Source organism: Diabrotica virgifera, chromosome 10, assembly GCF_917563875.1.
Source record: "Diabrotica virgifera virgifera chromosome 10, PGI_DIABVI_V3a".
Taxonomy (NCBI): domain Eukaryota; kingdom Metazoa; phylum Arthropoda; class Insecta; order Coleoptera; family Chrysomelidae; genus Diabrotica; species Diabrotica virgifera.
Window position 1 is genome coordinate 120,621,866 of NC_065452.1, and position 17,042 is coordinate 120,638,907.

A 17,042-nucleotide genomic window follows, 5' to 3' on the forward strand; every position below is an offset into this window, starting at 1 on the left:
CAAAACTTTAACAACTATTGTGTTTAATCTGCTTCATATTCCGCATTTGTTAGCCAATTTCAAAAAAAATGTTTCTGCTATAAACTTAATGAAAACAAAACAACAAAATTTACTTAAGGTACTAGTACACTTTAGAAGACCAAAAATAAGCATTTTTTCAAGTTTTTTTTTTCTCAGAACCTTTATTAAAAATGAATATAAAACTTTTTACATATTAATATCTAACTCTTAGAGAATACAAAAAATATATCTTTTTTCATTTATACATGTACACTAATATTGTAGAGGGTGCCAAAGTCGATGCCTCGAAAAAAAGTAGTTCCGATGGCAGACAGTTAATCTCAGGATTGGGATCTCTAAAACAAAAAAAATTGTACCGCATTTGAAAAAGGAAGGTTTCTTACGTGACAATTTACCACCATTAGTGAAAAATTCTACAAAAGAAAGATTTTACAGAAATTTGAAAAATTTTTGTGAAAAAATCACCCGTTTTTCTTCAGTTTTTCATGGTTAAAGAATATTTATTTTTTGGTCAAATTGTGGTAAATTGTCATGTAATAAACCTTCCTCTTTCAAATGCAGTACGATTTTTTTGTTTCAGATATCCTAATACTGAGATTAACTGTCCACCATCATTTTTCGAGGCTTCGACTTTTGCGCCCTCTACAATATTAGTGTACGTGCATAAATCAAAAAAGATATATTTTTTGTACTCTCTAAGAGTTAGATATTAGGTAATATGTAAAAAGTTTTATGTTCATTTTTAATAAAGGTTCTGAGAAAAAAATTCTTGAAAAAATGATTATTTTTGGTCTTCTAAAGTGTACTAGTACCTTAATACTGAAACTGCAAACTGCTCCATGACCAAAACTGTTATGATTTTGTAATAGAAAATGACCACCTAAACTGAATGAATGACAGAGCATTATTTTATGGTGCTGAGAAGGAGTGATGGGAATTATGATGTGACAATTGGCAAGTACATTTCATCAGTTAATTTTTTTCTGTTAGGAACCTATAGTTCTTATATGTATCCGTTGTTTATTTTGTGAGACTTCTTTACAGAACCTGTACTTTATTTCTGAGATTAAGATTGAATAAAGTTTATTTTTGAAAAAGGGGGTAATTTTTTTAAATATCCTTTGTTTTACCTGAGAAACACATACTCATACCTAAAATATCACTGTTTTTTGCAATGTGACAGCAAAAGAAACAAAAAATAAAACCAACCGAAATTCGACGATTTCTACTGAAAAGTTAGGAGCAGTTCTACTGAAGTTGTGTCCCAGAGCTGTGGTAACACTGATGGTTAGTACCATTTCAACAAAATATAGTTCGGAGAAATATATAAGTCATACACATCTTCTTCTTCTTCCCTTTAATTCGTCCAATTTTGAACATAGGCTTCCCCCAGTTTCCTCCATTCGCTTCTGTTTAGTGCTTTCGGTTTCCAGTGCGTTCCTCCTATCTTTTTAATGTCGTCTCCCCATCTCATATGGGGTCGTCCTCTTGCTCTATCTCTTTCCTGTCCATGGTCTCCATTGTTGTATTCCACCTATTGTCCGTTTGTCTAGCGTTATGACCTGCGAAGCTCCATTTTAGCCTGGCTATATGTTGGCCTGCGTCTTTGACTTTTGTTCTATTTCTGACCCAGTTGTTTTGCTTTTTGTCTGTCAATTTTACTCCTAACATTGCTCTCTCCATGGCTCTTTGTGTCTTCATTATTTTATCCATGTTGGCCTTTGTCAAGGTCCATGTTTAGCATGCGTATATGAGAATTGGGAGTATGCACTGGTCAAACACTCTTGTTTTTAAGTATTGTTGTATTTTTTTATTCTTTAGGACCCATTTTGTTTCCAAATCCTGCCCAGGCCAATCTTACCTCCGCTGTTTGGTTTTCCTTATTTATTTTTATCATCTGTCCCAAATATATATAATCATTAACTGCTTCTATTATGGTGTCGTTTAGTATTACGTTTCTATTGTCTTGTGTGTTTGTCATTGTTTTTGTTTTGGCAAAATTCATTTTTAGACCTATTTGTTCAGGTTCATTTGCTAGTTCGGTTAGCATGGTTTGTAGTTCTTCAAAACTTGATGCTGACTACTACATCGTCTGTATATCTTAGGTGGTTTAGTTTCTTTCCATTTATGTTTATTCCCATGTTTGTCCATTCCATTGTTTTGAAAACATCTTCCAGTGCTAATGTAAATAGTTTAGGAGAAATAACATCTCCCTGTCGCACTCCTCTGTTAATTGGTATGGGTTTTGTGGTTTCTTCCAATTGTACTGTCATTGTTGCTTTCTTATATATATTATGTATTAGCATTCTGTATCTGGAATCTATTCTACAGTTGTTTATAGCCTTTTCTATTGCCCACATTTCCACGCTGTCAAATGCTTTTCCGTAGTCAATGAACGCTAAGTGCAGATCTATATGGTATTCGTTAGCTTTTTCTATTAGTGTCCTAATTGTTAGAAGATGGTCAGTGGTGCTATATCCCTTTCGGAATCCTGCCTGCTCTACTGGTTGATACGAGTCCAATTTGTGTGTTAGCCTGTTGTTGATAATCCTCATGAATAGTTTATACGTTTGCGACAGCAGTGAGATGGGTCTGTAATTTTTTATGTCCTTTCTGTCGCCTTTCTTAAACAGCAGGATTGTAAGACTTTCGTTCCATTCATCGGGTATTTCTCCTTTATGTAGACACTGATTAAACAGATTTCTTAATGTTTGTAAGATACACATATAATATATTATTTCACCTAATATATTCATTTTTAATATCAAAAAGTTGATAAAAACATGTATAATTAACTAAAAACTTCACAAGCTGAAAACTATTTGGAAATTTCATTACAAATAAAAGTCCATGCTGCTGACAAATCTCACATTCAATAACACAAATTAAAGATAGAACAGGAACAGAAAAACTTCAATATGATCAGAATTATTAACCCCACTCTATAGAGATAGCATTAGAGTGAGATACTAATTTATGTAATTTTTAAAAATATTAGTACTAGAATTAAAAAATATCGGTACATAAGTCACATAATGCTTTCTTCCCAGCTTCCCACAGGTATTACACACATCTACAAAGTGCACATAACACATCACCACTTAGATTCTGTTAAAACTAAATGTTGTAATTTATTCAGCATACTATTAATAAAAGGTTATTCTTCTAAATAAACTTACCACTTTATTAATTTGCAATACAATATACAATTATTTTTTAATAATCTAGGTTTATAGTGGAAATGGCGGGTTTGAGGTTAATGTTGTTTTTACAAATTGTGTATTTCAAGCTCTTTTTTCCTTGTCTAAGATTTCAAGTATTTCGGTTGGCTGGCATTGCATTGCTGACAGTGCAATAAAATGACAAGCAATATTTTTAACGGTCTGTGACTGAATAAAAACAAGTTTTTAGTGACTTATGATCTCTAAAACGATTGATTAATCCAGTGAAGGTTGTATTTGCTCAATTTTTTGAGTTATTTCCCTAACAAATTAGATTACCGTGATGTTTTCAATGAACAATGTATGACAATGTTCAAGTTAATTTCGCCATATTTAGGCAACCAATTTTGCACTTCGATAACAGTCTACTGTCTACTCTCTACCTCTACTCTATAGAAACAGAAACCTTGAAACCTTCATTGATAAAATTGAGATATAAGAAAAGTAAGTTGAAGTAACATAAAGATCGCATCTAGATAAATACCGACGTTACATCAAATGAAAAGGAAATACAGAAAGAAATAGTTAAAATAGTAAAGGAAAACATACAAAAATAGGCTACAAGAAGTTGATCGTGAATGAGAAAGATATGGGATGAAGGAAAACAACAATTAAAAGAAAATAACAGAGTAAAATTATCAAAAAACTAGTACCTACCTAGAAGAAATACAACTGGGGATGTGTGATACCGAAACGACATGGAAAAGGAATGCGACTATGGAAAACGGAAAAATAAACACAGACGAAGACGAAAGGCAACAAATTCAAGGAAATAATTAATACATATGGAAGGTACTATAATAAAAATATGGAAGGTACTTATGAGCAATGAGTTTTAAGATACCTACTTAGATGCTTAGACCAAATTATTATACAATAGATATATTTGCTCTACAAGAAACGAAACAACTAAGAAATGAAATAATAAAAATAGGAAAGAGCACTCTGTTCAAGAGTGGGGGATCAATAGATAGGTATTTTGGATTGGGATTCATGGTTTCTGCGAAAGTAAATAAAGCAGTTGTAGATTTTCCATCAATATCAGACCGAATATGTTACTTGAGAGTAAGAGGAAAGTATAGAAAGATCAGCATCATTAACATGCGCCCACTGAAAATGGAGATTTAGAAACCACAACAGAGTTCCACCAGAAAACTTCTTCTTTACGTGCCATCTCCGCGACGGATGTTGGCAATTATTACGGCTATTCCGATCTTAGATGCTGCTGCTCTGAATAGTTCGGTTGATGTGCATCCGTAGGCCCTCAAGTTATGCAACCATGAGATTCTTCTCCTTCCTACACTTCTCTTGCCCTGGATTTTCCCTTGTATAATTAATTAAAGTATGTTGTATCTCTCATTACGCATAGCATGCCCCAGGTATTGCAGCTTTCGTGTCTTTATGGTTTCCAATATTACCTTTCTTTTGTTGACTCTTCTCATGACTTCGTTGTTTATTATTGGTCCATGATATCTTCAGGATTCCTCTATACACGCACAGTTCAAATGCTTCCAACTTTTTAGTAGTCGATGCGTTAAGTGTCCCTGCTCTAAAATTTTACCTTTCATTTTCAGGCTTTCATCATTATTTTGGGTTTTTGATACAGGCAGAGAACAAGGACCACAGAGAAGCGACACGCCTTTGATCCTTCGTGAGCACGCCGCCAATGACCTTGAAAGCAACCTGAACAACCAGCGTACCAATAGTCAGTGGGCATGTCACACAATACATATAAATTCGTAAATAAAATTAAGCATTTATGTTGACTTTCAATAAATATAAAATATTGCACCGAAAAAAAAGTTGCGTGCAGGGCCGACTTTTGTTGGCATTCTTTATAATAATGGAATCATTTTTGATTTACAAAAAGTTGCAAATATATCGCACAATGCAAAGTAATGGTGAAAATCATATTGATTGGAACCATAAATATAAATAGCTTTTTGTTTATCCTGATTTTGGCATTGAAAGACCAATAATAAAATATACCTATTTCCTACGGTAGGTGTGACATTCACTGATTGTTTTTGGCTTGGGCTGATACAAGATATAATTTGTTCGTCGGGGTATTTCCTAATAAATTATATTTTTTAATATGGGTTATCGAAAAATAACACAGCCATTGTAACTTCCACGGAAATGTCACAAACTCTGAAAGTTCCAATTCTCTTTGAGTGACAAATGTTCGTGATCGATAAAAAAACTTTATGTTGAAATCGAATGTCAATATTGTTATTGTCTTGGAAACGTATACATTCTCTGATATATCTTTGGAGCAAAAGTATGAAGACATTTTACATTTAATTCTCTTCATGTTTCATAATTTGACAATGTTTCTTTAAGCGGAATTCTATCTCTGTAAATATTTTAAATTGGCTCTAAGCAGTACAAATATTGCCGAACGTCAAGAACCTAAAGCTTGTCACGCACGGAAAGCTATACTATAATATACGGTGATGAGTGTGCTAATATCCGAAAAAATAACGCAAAAGACGGAAAACATAATACGTTGTGAAATAAAACACAAGACTACAATATAATATCGATGTATCCACCTTTGTACCTTTGCATCCACAAAAGACATGTTAAACTACAAAATCGTCTACTTTCTTTGTTTCTAAAGATATTAGGTACATTCAAAAAAACAAACTATTCAGAAAACAACACTACAATACGATTCCGATGTATCCATATATATAGGTAACCTTTGTAATGTAAGTTTGTTTATTTGCAACCGTGTTTTTGCAATTTTGAAGTCTTGTTCTACTATAATTTTAAGATTTTCTCAATTATCGGCCCAATTATGTTTCCAACAATTTTTGTTTGAATCGTACTTTGTTTTTGTCGTTTAAATAAGAAATTCTCGTGTATAGAACTCTTTATATTTTTTTATTTCGTAAAAATAGGATATCTTGGAGTGCGATAACATACGGAAAACATCTGTTGAATTTTTGACCTGGCTGACCCTTCGTAGACTTGCGTCTGACACCAAATTTAATATTTTTAATTTGAAATATCCCTTGCTTGGCAGAGCGAAGTTTAGTTTTTTATGCATTACGTAGGGGTAATTAAATTCAAGAAAATGAATCACTTTCGTCATGATTTATTATCAATAATATTTAATCAAGTCAAATTAAGACTATTAGATACGTAATAACTAATACTTATGTAAAAATTACAAAGCAATTACAATTACCTGTTATTATTCTTACGAAATCTAAATAAACTTATTTCTCTTCCTGTCGCAGATGAACATCCGTGAAACACATACGAGTAACCAGACATTTTAACTATTATAATTATATAAATGATCAAACAAACTTTTAAGTCGAGTATTTACCATACACGCCTACGGACTATCGTAAAACAACCAGGAGGGACAGAATTAGCATGCTGGTGATACTTAAAGCAACCAGGTTCGCGCATGCGTCTTCAAAAACGGTACACGTTTTTAGTGCGGTTGTGTCGTTTCTCTGTGGTCCTTGTTCTCTGATACAGGCCCGTGCGCAGAATTCGTTTATGGGGGGGTTTTGACATATGTGTATCATGTTAGGTTATGAAGTTAATAAAAAATAATAAGAAACTTTTCTTATAAATGAAGACATTTTATTGTGTCTTGGTCTTGACTTGATATTCAGTTATTATATAATAAATTAACTCTGCGAGGTGTAGAAAAAAACTTCTCCCAAACTCTTTGCGGATCGACCTCGACATCGCGATGTATATTGAGCGAAGCTAATCCGTTCAGCCGATCTTCAGACATTGTTGACCTGAGGTAAGTCTTGAGGCGACGCAATGTTGAAAAGGAGCGTTCATTCGTTGCTGTCGTTACAGGCAGAACTGCCAAAATGCGAAGCATTTGATGTACATTTGGAAACGCATCTCCATTGCACACATCGAGTGCTTCAAGCGAATTTTTAACGTTCTTTCCGGCGATGCGTTGACGCCAAAGTTTGACTTCGTCTACCCAGATGTCACGGGAATCATCCCGCAAAATTGAAGAGTATGGTTCAAACAGTTGAGCGCAGGATTCTTCATTGAAATTCTTCATTTTGTTGGGGAAGAGGCAAGCAAAGTTTGATAAAATTTTGCGGTGATTCAAAAATCGATCTTGTATATGGGTCAGAAACAAATCAATGTATGGGATGTAAATCGTTATGCGAAAATAATCTTGAACTGAATCAGTTTGTACGTTGGAGCGTTGAGTCTGTTTTGACGCGAGCCTTGGTTTCCGCAGTTCGATGTCGTATTTTGCGCTGATTTCGCTCACGGTTTTGAAAATTCCTCTGAAGTCCTTTTCGGCGTTTTCTCTTCTTTCAAGCAGGACTTGTTTCGCAGCATCAGCCAGTTCGATAGCCTCGCCAAGATCCTGGTTTTCGGACTGAAGTACTCGACTGAGAGACAAAGTCAAAGAATGTACTGAGCTCAAAATATGCATGGAGATCTGGAAATTAAATTCAAAGAATGAAGAATATACAAACATCTTATAATAGAGAGCTGGTAACGTGCTAGTGTGAGTCTTGAATTTTACCTGGAAATTTGCAGTTTTTATTGCTGAAAGAAGTTGGAAAGCTCCAGATGAAGTCGTCGGATCCTTCCAGGTGGTCGAAATCACATCAAGAGCGCGAATTACTGCTGGTTGTAAGTGCAGATAAGTTGCGACAGACTCGTGTTGCTCTACCCATCTGGTTTTGCAAAATTTTTTCAATTTCTTCAACCGACTTTCACGTAGCGTCTCATCTTCATTGATCGCATCTTGAAGAGCATTTTGGCGTTTCGGATAGATGAAGAAAGTATGAATGCTTTCGAGGGTTCCCAAACAATTTCTGATTGCTGTTATATTGCATGCAGAGCTGACTGCCAAATTAAAGCTGTGAGCCGCACAATGGGAGTAGAGCGCGAGTGGATAACGCTCTCTGACAACAGCTTGGGCTCCATGGAATTCTCCGCTAACCGCTCTCGCGCCATCATATCTCTGTCCGAGAAAATATGTGCAATTAAGTCCGGAAGAATCCAAGAAATTGAGATAAGAAGTTCCTATTCCTTTTCCAGTGAAATCTGCGATAGTGATGAAGCACAAAAAATCTTCACGAATGATAAACTTCCCGTCGCTCTTATCCAAGTATCGAGTGCAAATTGAACTTTGTTCTATTCCTGCAATGTCCGGTGTGTCATCTCCAAGAAAAGAAAAGCCCATCGATTCGTTGACTCGATCGACAATGTGATTCATGATCAGATCGTGACAAATGTTAATTAGTTCATTCTGAACTCGGTTGCTTATATACATAGCATTCTTTGGCGATTCAACCAGTTGTTTCTTCAACTTCTCATCGTTTTTTGCTCGAAATCTCAAGAGAGCTCGGAAATTTCCATCATTAATTAACGGTTCATCTTCAGAAATTCTCCCCGTATCCCTGGAACCCCGAAGAGCAAGCCCTTGCCGGCCACAAAGAATAATTGTTTCAATAATTGGAATCATGCGTAGTTTACTTTCATTTATAAAGTCAAGTTTTTGTTTCGAAAGTTGTAAATCAATGGATAAAGCATTTTCGTCTTCGATTTCCAGTCTCAAGCTCCATTGCAACAGGCTTCTCTTGTGATATTCTGATGCATTGTGCTTTTCGAAAGTGTCCAGTGCTTTTTTCCAGTTTCTCAATGGATTCGTGACTAACTGGCCCAAGGTTTGGCGACCAACCCCTCCCGCTCGAGCACAAAATAAGACACAGCATTTGCAAAATGCACCGTCTTCTCTCTCCGAGTACGCCAGCCATGAGTATGTCAGGAGCTAAGAGCGTTGGAACTTCAAGTTTCTAGGGCCCGATGCGGGAAAACTGTAGCCGTCAGATGGAGTCCAAATTTTCTTTTGCAATCCAGGGATTAAATTTATCCCATCAGCCGAAGACCTTTGTACGAATAATCCTATATCGTATGAACTTAGATTATCATTCGTAGAGCAAACTGGCGAAGATGGACTTTTCGGTACCTCAGGATCAATGTCCATATCTGAAGAACTCTGCAAAAGAGAATACAAGAAACATTAGTCTCTGTTCATACTGAATTCATTATCTTTATATATAGGGTTTTTCAATGTACTGAAAGAATTCTTGGAATTTCTCAAACATGATTTTATAAAACATCGTAGTAGGACAATAATATTGTTAAGAAGTACGTCGAAAATACACATATAACAGATGTTCGGAGGAAGTAAATACCTGATAAATATCCAATTTTTGCAAAATCATAAGAAAGTCCGGCTTTAGTAAAATCGTATTTTGTTCATAAAGTTTGAAAATTTCGTAGGTTTGATGTAGATACGTTTTGTTGTTGATACATTCATGAAAAGTTTATACTAGCAACAAATATGCATTATTTTCAGTTTTTTGTACCCCAGTTAGTTTTTTAACAATTAATGAGTGTGACATAAAAATAAATTGTTTTTTCGTTATCAGCAATTTTCTAAAAATATAACTGAAAAGTCAATATCATATTGAAATAAAAAACGTATCAATGATAATGCTCCGAATAAAAATCAACGAAACCTTCACAATGTTCTAATTGCAGTTGTGAATCGTGCCCGCCCTAGAAATTCAAATAGATTTTCTGATATGAAATGACCTATTATATAAATTAAAATATACCTGTCCTGCTTCCGTTTCTTGCTTGCATGCTTTTTTTTCTGCAGATCCGGCCTGAGTTTGAACCGTTGGAAGTTTATCTTGATTACATTCACCCACGTCCTATCAATAAACAAAAGGTATCATCAATACTATAAACTGTAGCACAATAACCTGCAAATCCTTGCTGTGATTGATATTCTACTGAAATCAACAGCATTCGATACTTACATTTTTGTGTTCAATCCGCGGTTTTTTACACAAAAAGCGACGAATGTCCATGGTAAAAAATATGAGGATCGAAAATCAATCAATGTCAACAAACAGTCAACAAATGTCCGCACAGCTCGAACAGCTGACTAGTCAGTTCGAGTCAGTTGTATCGATACTATGGAGACCTACACAGAGGAGAGGAATCGAGATAGGACGACCTTGAAATTTGTGTACACTATTTTGCCTGTTTGCTTGGTTTGTCACTAGGCGGAGTTGGCGTAGAGATAGATGCTAGTTTTGCATTGGAGTGAATGTGAAAATTTTGAAAATAATTAATTATTCGTAGTTAATATAAAATTACTGGTTTTGGTGGTTAATATTATTTAAATATGAGTGCCAAGAAAGCTTACACTAAAAGAACTTTCTTCGTACCGGGATTTATATCGAGTTATCGTTCCGTTAAAAAATTCAAAAGGGAACTTAACGAAGTTAATAGACTTTTTTTATAATGATTTGTCTTTATGTTATTTATAACGTTCATGGATTATATTCGTTTGTATGTTATTTCGTTCGGTGTAAATAAAATTTGTGTATTATCTACCTATTATTGGTTTTTATTTTAACATTTTAACCTGAAAATGGTAGTGATAATCGGAGGATCTTGAAAGTTTTTCTGTCGAAACAATGCATTTTTTGAGACAAAATATTTCACAAAAATTAACATTAATTTTATAAAAGTCAGACTGTCGGTCTGTAGTTAATTTACATATTATATTTTTATTAACTAAATTTAAACATCAGTTAGCCCACAAACGATGCTTTGCGTTTCCACTCCTTCTTACAGGTCTCCATAATCGATACTATCGATGGTTGCATTCACAATGACACTGATAATAGGAGGTAAAAAGGCGGGAAAATTAAAAAAAAACGTGCACAAGATCGAGAAAGTTGAGAATGTCGAAACAAAAATTGACAACAAAATATTTATTATCAAGTCGGTTTGACTTTCGTAGAATAAGGACTATTGCTAGTGGAAAATTATGTGGAAAAATTCTCGATGGGGGGGGGGGTTAGAACCCCCAAAACCCCCCCTGCGCACGGGCCTGTTTTGATATACTCATGAATTTAGTTTCCTTGATGTTTATTGATAATCCATATTCTTCTCCATACTCAACTATCTTTTTCATTAGTTTTTGGAAGACTTGGAGGTTGTCCGCTATTGTGATATCTAGTATCGTCCGTATATACTCTAATGTTGTTAATTGGCGTTCCATTTACCTTTATTCCTACCGTTTTGCCCTCAAGAGCTCTTTTCATAATTTCTTCAGAGTATGCATTGAATAGTAGTGGTGACAATACACACCCCTATCGCACTCCTCTTTTAATTTCGAACTCTTCTGATGTGTGTTCATTAATGCGTATGACAATACCAAAAAACTAAGCACCCGTAATATAGGATATACAGAAATACGATATAAAAATAATCACATCAACTCTTCTTCTCTCTCTCTCTCTCTCTCTCTCTCTCTCTCTCTCTCTCTCTCTCTCTCTCTCTCTCTCTCTCTCTCTCTCTCTCTCTCTCTCTCTCTCTCTCTCTATCGACATTCATCGTTGACATCAATCATTCGAATAAACAATACCTTCTTCAGACACAAAGATCAACAAAAACATACATTCCTAAATACAAGATGGCACAGATCCGTTATTAATTATATATTGACAAACAGAAACATCCATCACTCTTAAGTAGGTACTAGACATAAGATGTTTTAAGTGCAGCTAATATTGGAAGTGATCACAACCTAGTACTTGGAAAAATCAGAATACAGCTACAAAGAAACAGGAAAGAAGACCCTATTGATTGTGAGACAAGAATAAGGGTAGAACAGCTACGAGACTTGTTAACACGAGATCTATACCAGAGAAGACTGCAAAAAGTACTGAATGAAAGCTACATAACACCGGATGAAGACATAGAAGAAAGTTGGAGGAAGATTAGAGGTAATATCAAAATGGCAGCAAAGGAAGAACTTGAAGAACGTAAGATAAGTAAACATATACGAAAGAAAAGGAGAACACCATGGTTCTGTGAAGAAATAAAAATAAAATGCAAAGAAAAAAGAAAATCTACCTAGAATACAAATCCAGAAGAACGAGACAAACATATGAAGAATATAAAAGAGCACGAAATTGAATTAAAGTCAATAGTAAGAAGGAAGAAAACAGAACATTGGAAATAATTTTCAAAAGAGATGGAGCACGACTTCTTTGGGATGCAAAAGGAAATGTGGAAAATGATAAGAGGTCAAAGAGCAGAGATGAAGGAATTGATAGAAGTAAAACATATTGATACAAATACATGGACAACTTACCTAAAAAACCTGTATCAAACAGCTAATCACGAAGAACGGGAAACACCAGGATTAGAATCGGATGAACAAGCAGAAATTAAAGAGGAAAATATTACAAACGCGTTTAAAAAGATGAAAAATCAAAAAGCACCTGGGAAAGATGGAATAGCTCATGAACTTTCAAAATACAGAGGAGAGAGACTTCACAAAGAACTGAATATCCTGATAAGTAAAATAATAAATACAGGAAAAATTCTTGAAAAATGGAGAACCACTCAAATGATAGCGTTATTTAAGAAAGGTGATAGGGCAAACACCAGTAACTATATAGGGATAAATTTACTGATCACTATACTGAAACTCACAACAAAAATACTAATGGAGAAAATAAAGGCGTGCATAAATATATCGGATGAACAACAAGGATTTAAAAGTGGAAGATCATGTAAGGATGCAGTTTTTGCGACAAGGCAAGTCGAGGAGAAATCATTAGAATATAACAAGCCAGCCTTTTTCTGTTTCATAGACCTCGAGAAAGCGTTTGATAGAATACAATAATTAAACGATGTGAAACACCTACTATATGACAAAAATTTACTACAGGATCATACAACTGATAGAAAACATATACGTAAGAAATAAAATAGAACTGAAAGTCAATGGAATAATAACAGAACCCATAGAAGCAAACACAGGAATCAGGCAAGAAGATTCACTAAGCCCTCTACTGTTGGATGCAAAAATAAAACAAGTGAAGAAAAAAACAGGGTACAAAATGGGCGATAGAGAGATAAAAATATACTGTTACGCTGATGATACCGTGTTAATAGCAGAGTGCGAAGACGACCTACAAAGATTACTGCACGAATTCAACATTAACGCAAAAGAAATGAATATGAAAATATCAGCCCAAAAAACAAAAAGCTTAGTAATAGCCAAAGAACCAATAAGATGCAAATTGGAGTTAGACAATCAAATTATACAACAAGTAATGACTTTCAAATACCTGGGAATTAATATATCAGCCGACAACAATATATAAGAAGAAGTAAAAGACCAAATAATTAAAGCCAGTAGAAAGGCCGGATGCCTAAACGCCACAATTTGGAAAAACAAACACCTAATAGTGGAAACAAAGGCCCGAATTATTAGACCAGTTATGACTTACACGGCCGAAACAAGACCAGATACAAGCAAAACACACAGACATCTGGAAACCAACGAAATGAAGATCTTAAGAAGGATTGCTGGAAAAGGACTACAGGACAGGGTAAGAAGTGAGAAAATCAGACGCATATGTGGGGTAGACAATATAAATACTTGAGTAAAGAACAGAAAAGAAGAGTGGAATCAACACATAAGCATGATGTCTGAATCACGAATAGTAAGAATAGCCAGGGATAAGTCACCGTTAGGCAGAAGAAATATAGGATGCCCAAGGAAAATATGTAATGAAAATTTAGGGACAGAATGAAAGGCACCGTTGAAGAAAAACAGGCAGTACTGCCTATATCAAAGAAAAAGAAGAAGAAGAAGACAATCATCGTCAATTAATCTAAGTTTATGGAAAAAACTGCATATCTGTTTGACATGTTCGCAAATGGTGTAGAGAATTTAGTGAAGGCTTCATCGTGAATTTTCGTTCGTCGAACAGATATGCACTTTTACCCATAAACTTCGATTAACTGACCATGAATAGTATTAGCTGAAATCCATTTTGCTTTTCGACCTTCGAAGACTGCTAGACCGACACCGAGCAGTGCAGAGAGGCGAATGTAGTGGGGTCAGAGAGAAGGAGAGTTTAAGTGTAAGGGAGTGTTGCCAGATTTCTCCGAGTACCAATGACCCTCGTATAACAGGAAAGAAATTAAACAAACACTAACAATTATTTTGCGTATTTATTGTAAATGCATCTGGTACATTAACATTATATAACAGGTAAATGATTTTTGTATTTTATTAAGTAGTCAATAGGTGTTCCAAGCGATTATGTGCTGAAACACAGGAGGCAGTGCTATACGGTACAAATCCATATTGTTCACTATCTTATATAACATATTATTCGAGTATGTAATAAAATAATCAATTTTAGGTGTTTTAAGGTGTACATGTATATACACTGTTATTAGGCGTCAACGCCCTTCTGGTAGGGATCTACGGAGGAGTATCACTGAGCCGCAAGACCTTATCCCTTGCCGTACTGCTCCCCCATAGGCCGATCAGATACCAGCTTATTCCATTTAAGGTGTACATAACTTTACAAAAAATACTCAAATTTCAATTTTCAAATCAGTAAAAACCTAACAATTTTTTAATCAAAATTAAAATTAAAGTTTTTCTAAAGTCGTTTACTGAATAATTAAGTAATTTATCCGTATTTGACTATATTTTATCTGACACATACTTTATTTTTGTTATTGCAACCTTAAAAATCATCATGGAAAATTACACATACAATAAAGTTAGAAAACCTTAGTTGGAAAAATTATTTTTAGAAGCCTCCCCTTTGACGCTGGCTAAGTGTGCAGTTACGTCGACATTTCGTCGCCTCAAAGCAACAGTAGGATATGTAAAATAATGTAGTTTCGAGAAAAATGCAATTGAAAATTTTACGAAACTTCAAGTAATTAATAACTACATAATATTTGATGCAACATATATTATATGTTTATTGTGAGGGTTGAGCTTCAACAGATCTTAGCGTGGAAACTCCTCTAGCAATGTGTTTTGGGAAATACCAGATGGGAGAAGGTCTGTAGGACGGTCTAGAAAAAGGTGGCGAGATGCAGTCACAGAGTGAGACAATGGGGAATAGTGCCACAGGACTGACAAACATGGAAAACAATAGTAAACGCGGCAAAGACTCCTAAGAGTTGTAAAACCATTGCTGATGATGATGAATCACCAGGGCATATTGATTCTGCTTTTAAGAAGAAAGAATATGGCTTTAAAGCCATTCAATCATCATCACATGGGTGGTAGTTTCGCACCATTATTCGCTCGAATGTGTCAACTAAATGTCCGAACCTGTGGTTCCTCTTCTACAGAACAGGATTACTATCCCAACGACCAGTCATCAAGAGACTAAAACTAAGCTGTTTCATAATGATATAAACGCAGCTCAAGTTGAAGCTCATTCACTATCATTACGATATACAATTACATGAGTCTTGTTAGATGACATGGAATACAAGAGTCTATTCGTTATTATAGATACGACACCAAGTTGTACATGAAGTGTACAATTAGTCTCTATATATAGTCTTTTTTCCATAAAGTAAATTCCATAGTCATTAATACGGTTTATCTGTGTGTTATTTCATTTTTTCAGCCTTTTATCTAAGTTTTGGCCTACCCCTCGATCTATTTCCCGCTGGCTATAACAAAAGGATTCCTCTAAAAGGGTTGTTCTACCGCAATCTTGCTAGATGTTCGGCTTATCTTAGTCTTCCTATTTTTATAAGAGATTTCACGTCTTTACCATTTGATATATATTTGTATTTGTGGTATATCTCATAGTTGTACATCCTTTTCCAAATACCGTTTTCACAGACACCACCGAAGATACCTCTCAGGATTATTTGTTCAAATATAAGCAAGAGGCTTTCATCCATCTTGGATATAGATAAAATTATTCTTTGTTTGATTTCTTACGTTATGGAGTTGCCATTGGCAATCAGGAAGTCTTTTTCTTTTATATATTCAGTACCTTCTGTTTTTCTTCAAGGGTGCCTTTTAGGTATTCTGCCCCTAAATTGTCATTCCATCTTTTCCTTGGGCGACCTATACTTCTTTTGCCTAATAGTTACTTGTCCTTGGTTATTCTTACTATCCCTGATTCAGACATCCTGAATATGTGTTGATTCCACTCTCCACACTCTTTACCCTGGTATTTTATTGTCTACCCCACATATGTGTCTGATTTCTTCACTTCTTACCCTGTCCTGTAGTCCTTTTCCAGAAATCCTTCTTAAGATCTTCATTTCCTTGGTCTCCAGATGTCCAGGAAGTCTAAATAATTATGTGAATTTGTCTACAACTTCAAGGGTAGAACTATTACCAGTAAATTGGGTACCAATGCTCTGTTGTTGGGTATTGAGGCCATTATTTTGGTTCTTTTTAAATCTATTTGTAGGCCCATATCTGAGAGGAATTTGATAAAATGGTGTACATTTCTTCTAGCTTGGCTGTTGTACGACCAATTAGGTCTAGATCCTCTGCATAGGCCATAATTTGTGAGGATTTGTTAAAAAATTTTCCACTGTTGTCCATTCTGACTTCTGTAACCACCTTTTCCAAGACCATTTCTATTTCTACTTTGCTATTGACTCAGATTGTTCTTGCAGGTGATTATATCTTCCAGGTACTTCAAACAGAACCAGATCAGCCTTGTGCTGACCTGGCTAGCAAGCCATTTCATATTATTGGCCCAGAAAAGCAACCCAATTCTCTACAAAATGTGATGGTTGACACAGATAGAGAAAGCGAGAGAGAGAGAGAGAGAGAGAGAGAGAAAGAGAGAGAAAGACTTTAAACTTTATGCTTTTTCTTGTGTAGGTAAATAGTATAATATTCTTCAACTTATTATGATGGGTAAAATCGAAGGACGCAGAGGAATTGGT

General features: G+C 35.1%; 2 protein-coding genes across 3 annotated transcripts in view; both read right to left on the bottom strand.

Annotated features, from left to right (window-relative positions):
- LOC114325413 (small glutamine-rich tetratricopeptide repeat-containing protein beta) overlaps positions 1-3,380 on the bottom strand; it is a 35,230-nt gene extending 31,850 nt beyond the window's left edge. Inside the window, exon 1 of one of the 2 annotated variants that reach the window (XM_028273482.2) lies at positions 3,201-3,380. Coding sequence is in view for 1 of the 2 variants with exons in the window: in XM_028273481.2 (XP_028129282.1) it covers positions 3,045-3,116 (72 nt within the window). In the remaining variant the exon portion in view is untranslated. Of the gene's footprint in view, positions 1-3,044; positions 3,132-3,200 lie in introns of those variants that run through there. The other variant, XM_028273481.2, reaches the window with a different exon arrangement.
- A 2,663-nt stretch (positions 3,381-6,043) lies between these two features.
- On the bottom strand, positions 6,044-16,561 carry LOC126893141 (52 kDa repressor of the inhibitor of the protein kinase-like). The gene is made up of 5 exons (XM_050663092.1): positions 16,481-16,561; positions 9,881-9,979; positions 9,154-9,255; positions 7,774-8,217; positions 6,044-7,686 (listed from the first exon to the last, which is right to left on the bottom strand). The coding sequence occupies exons 1-5, from the start codon at positions 16,559-16,561 to the stop codon at positions 6,877-6,879; spliced, it is 1,536 nt and encodes a 511-aa protein (XP_050519049.1). The 3' UTR covers positions 6,044-6,876.
- Positions 16,562-17,042: the final 481 nt, after the last annotated feature.

What these genes read in the sequence shown, in the direction of transcription:
- LOC126893141 (XM_050663092.1), bottom strand. Translation starts at nt 16,561, where the DNA reads ATGGGCCTACAAATAGATTTAAAAAGAACCAAAATAATGGCCTCAATA. An exon ending in CATTGGTACCCAATTTACTG is followed by an intron (nt 9,980 to 16,480) that starts GTAATAGTTCTA and finishes GTTTATTGATAG; the next exon opens with GACGTGGGTGAATGTAATCA. An exon ending in TAAAAACTGCAAATTTCCAG is followed by an intron (nt 7,687 to 7,773) that starts GTAAAATTCAAG and finishes TTTAATTTCCAG; the next exon opens with ATCTCCATGCATATTTTGAG.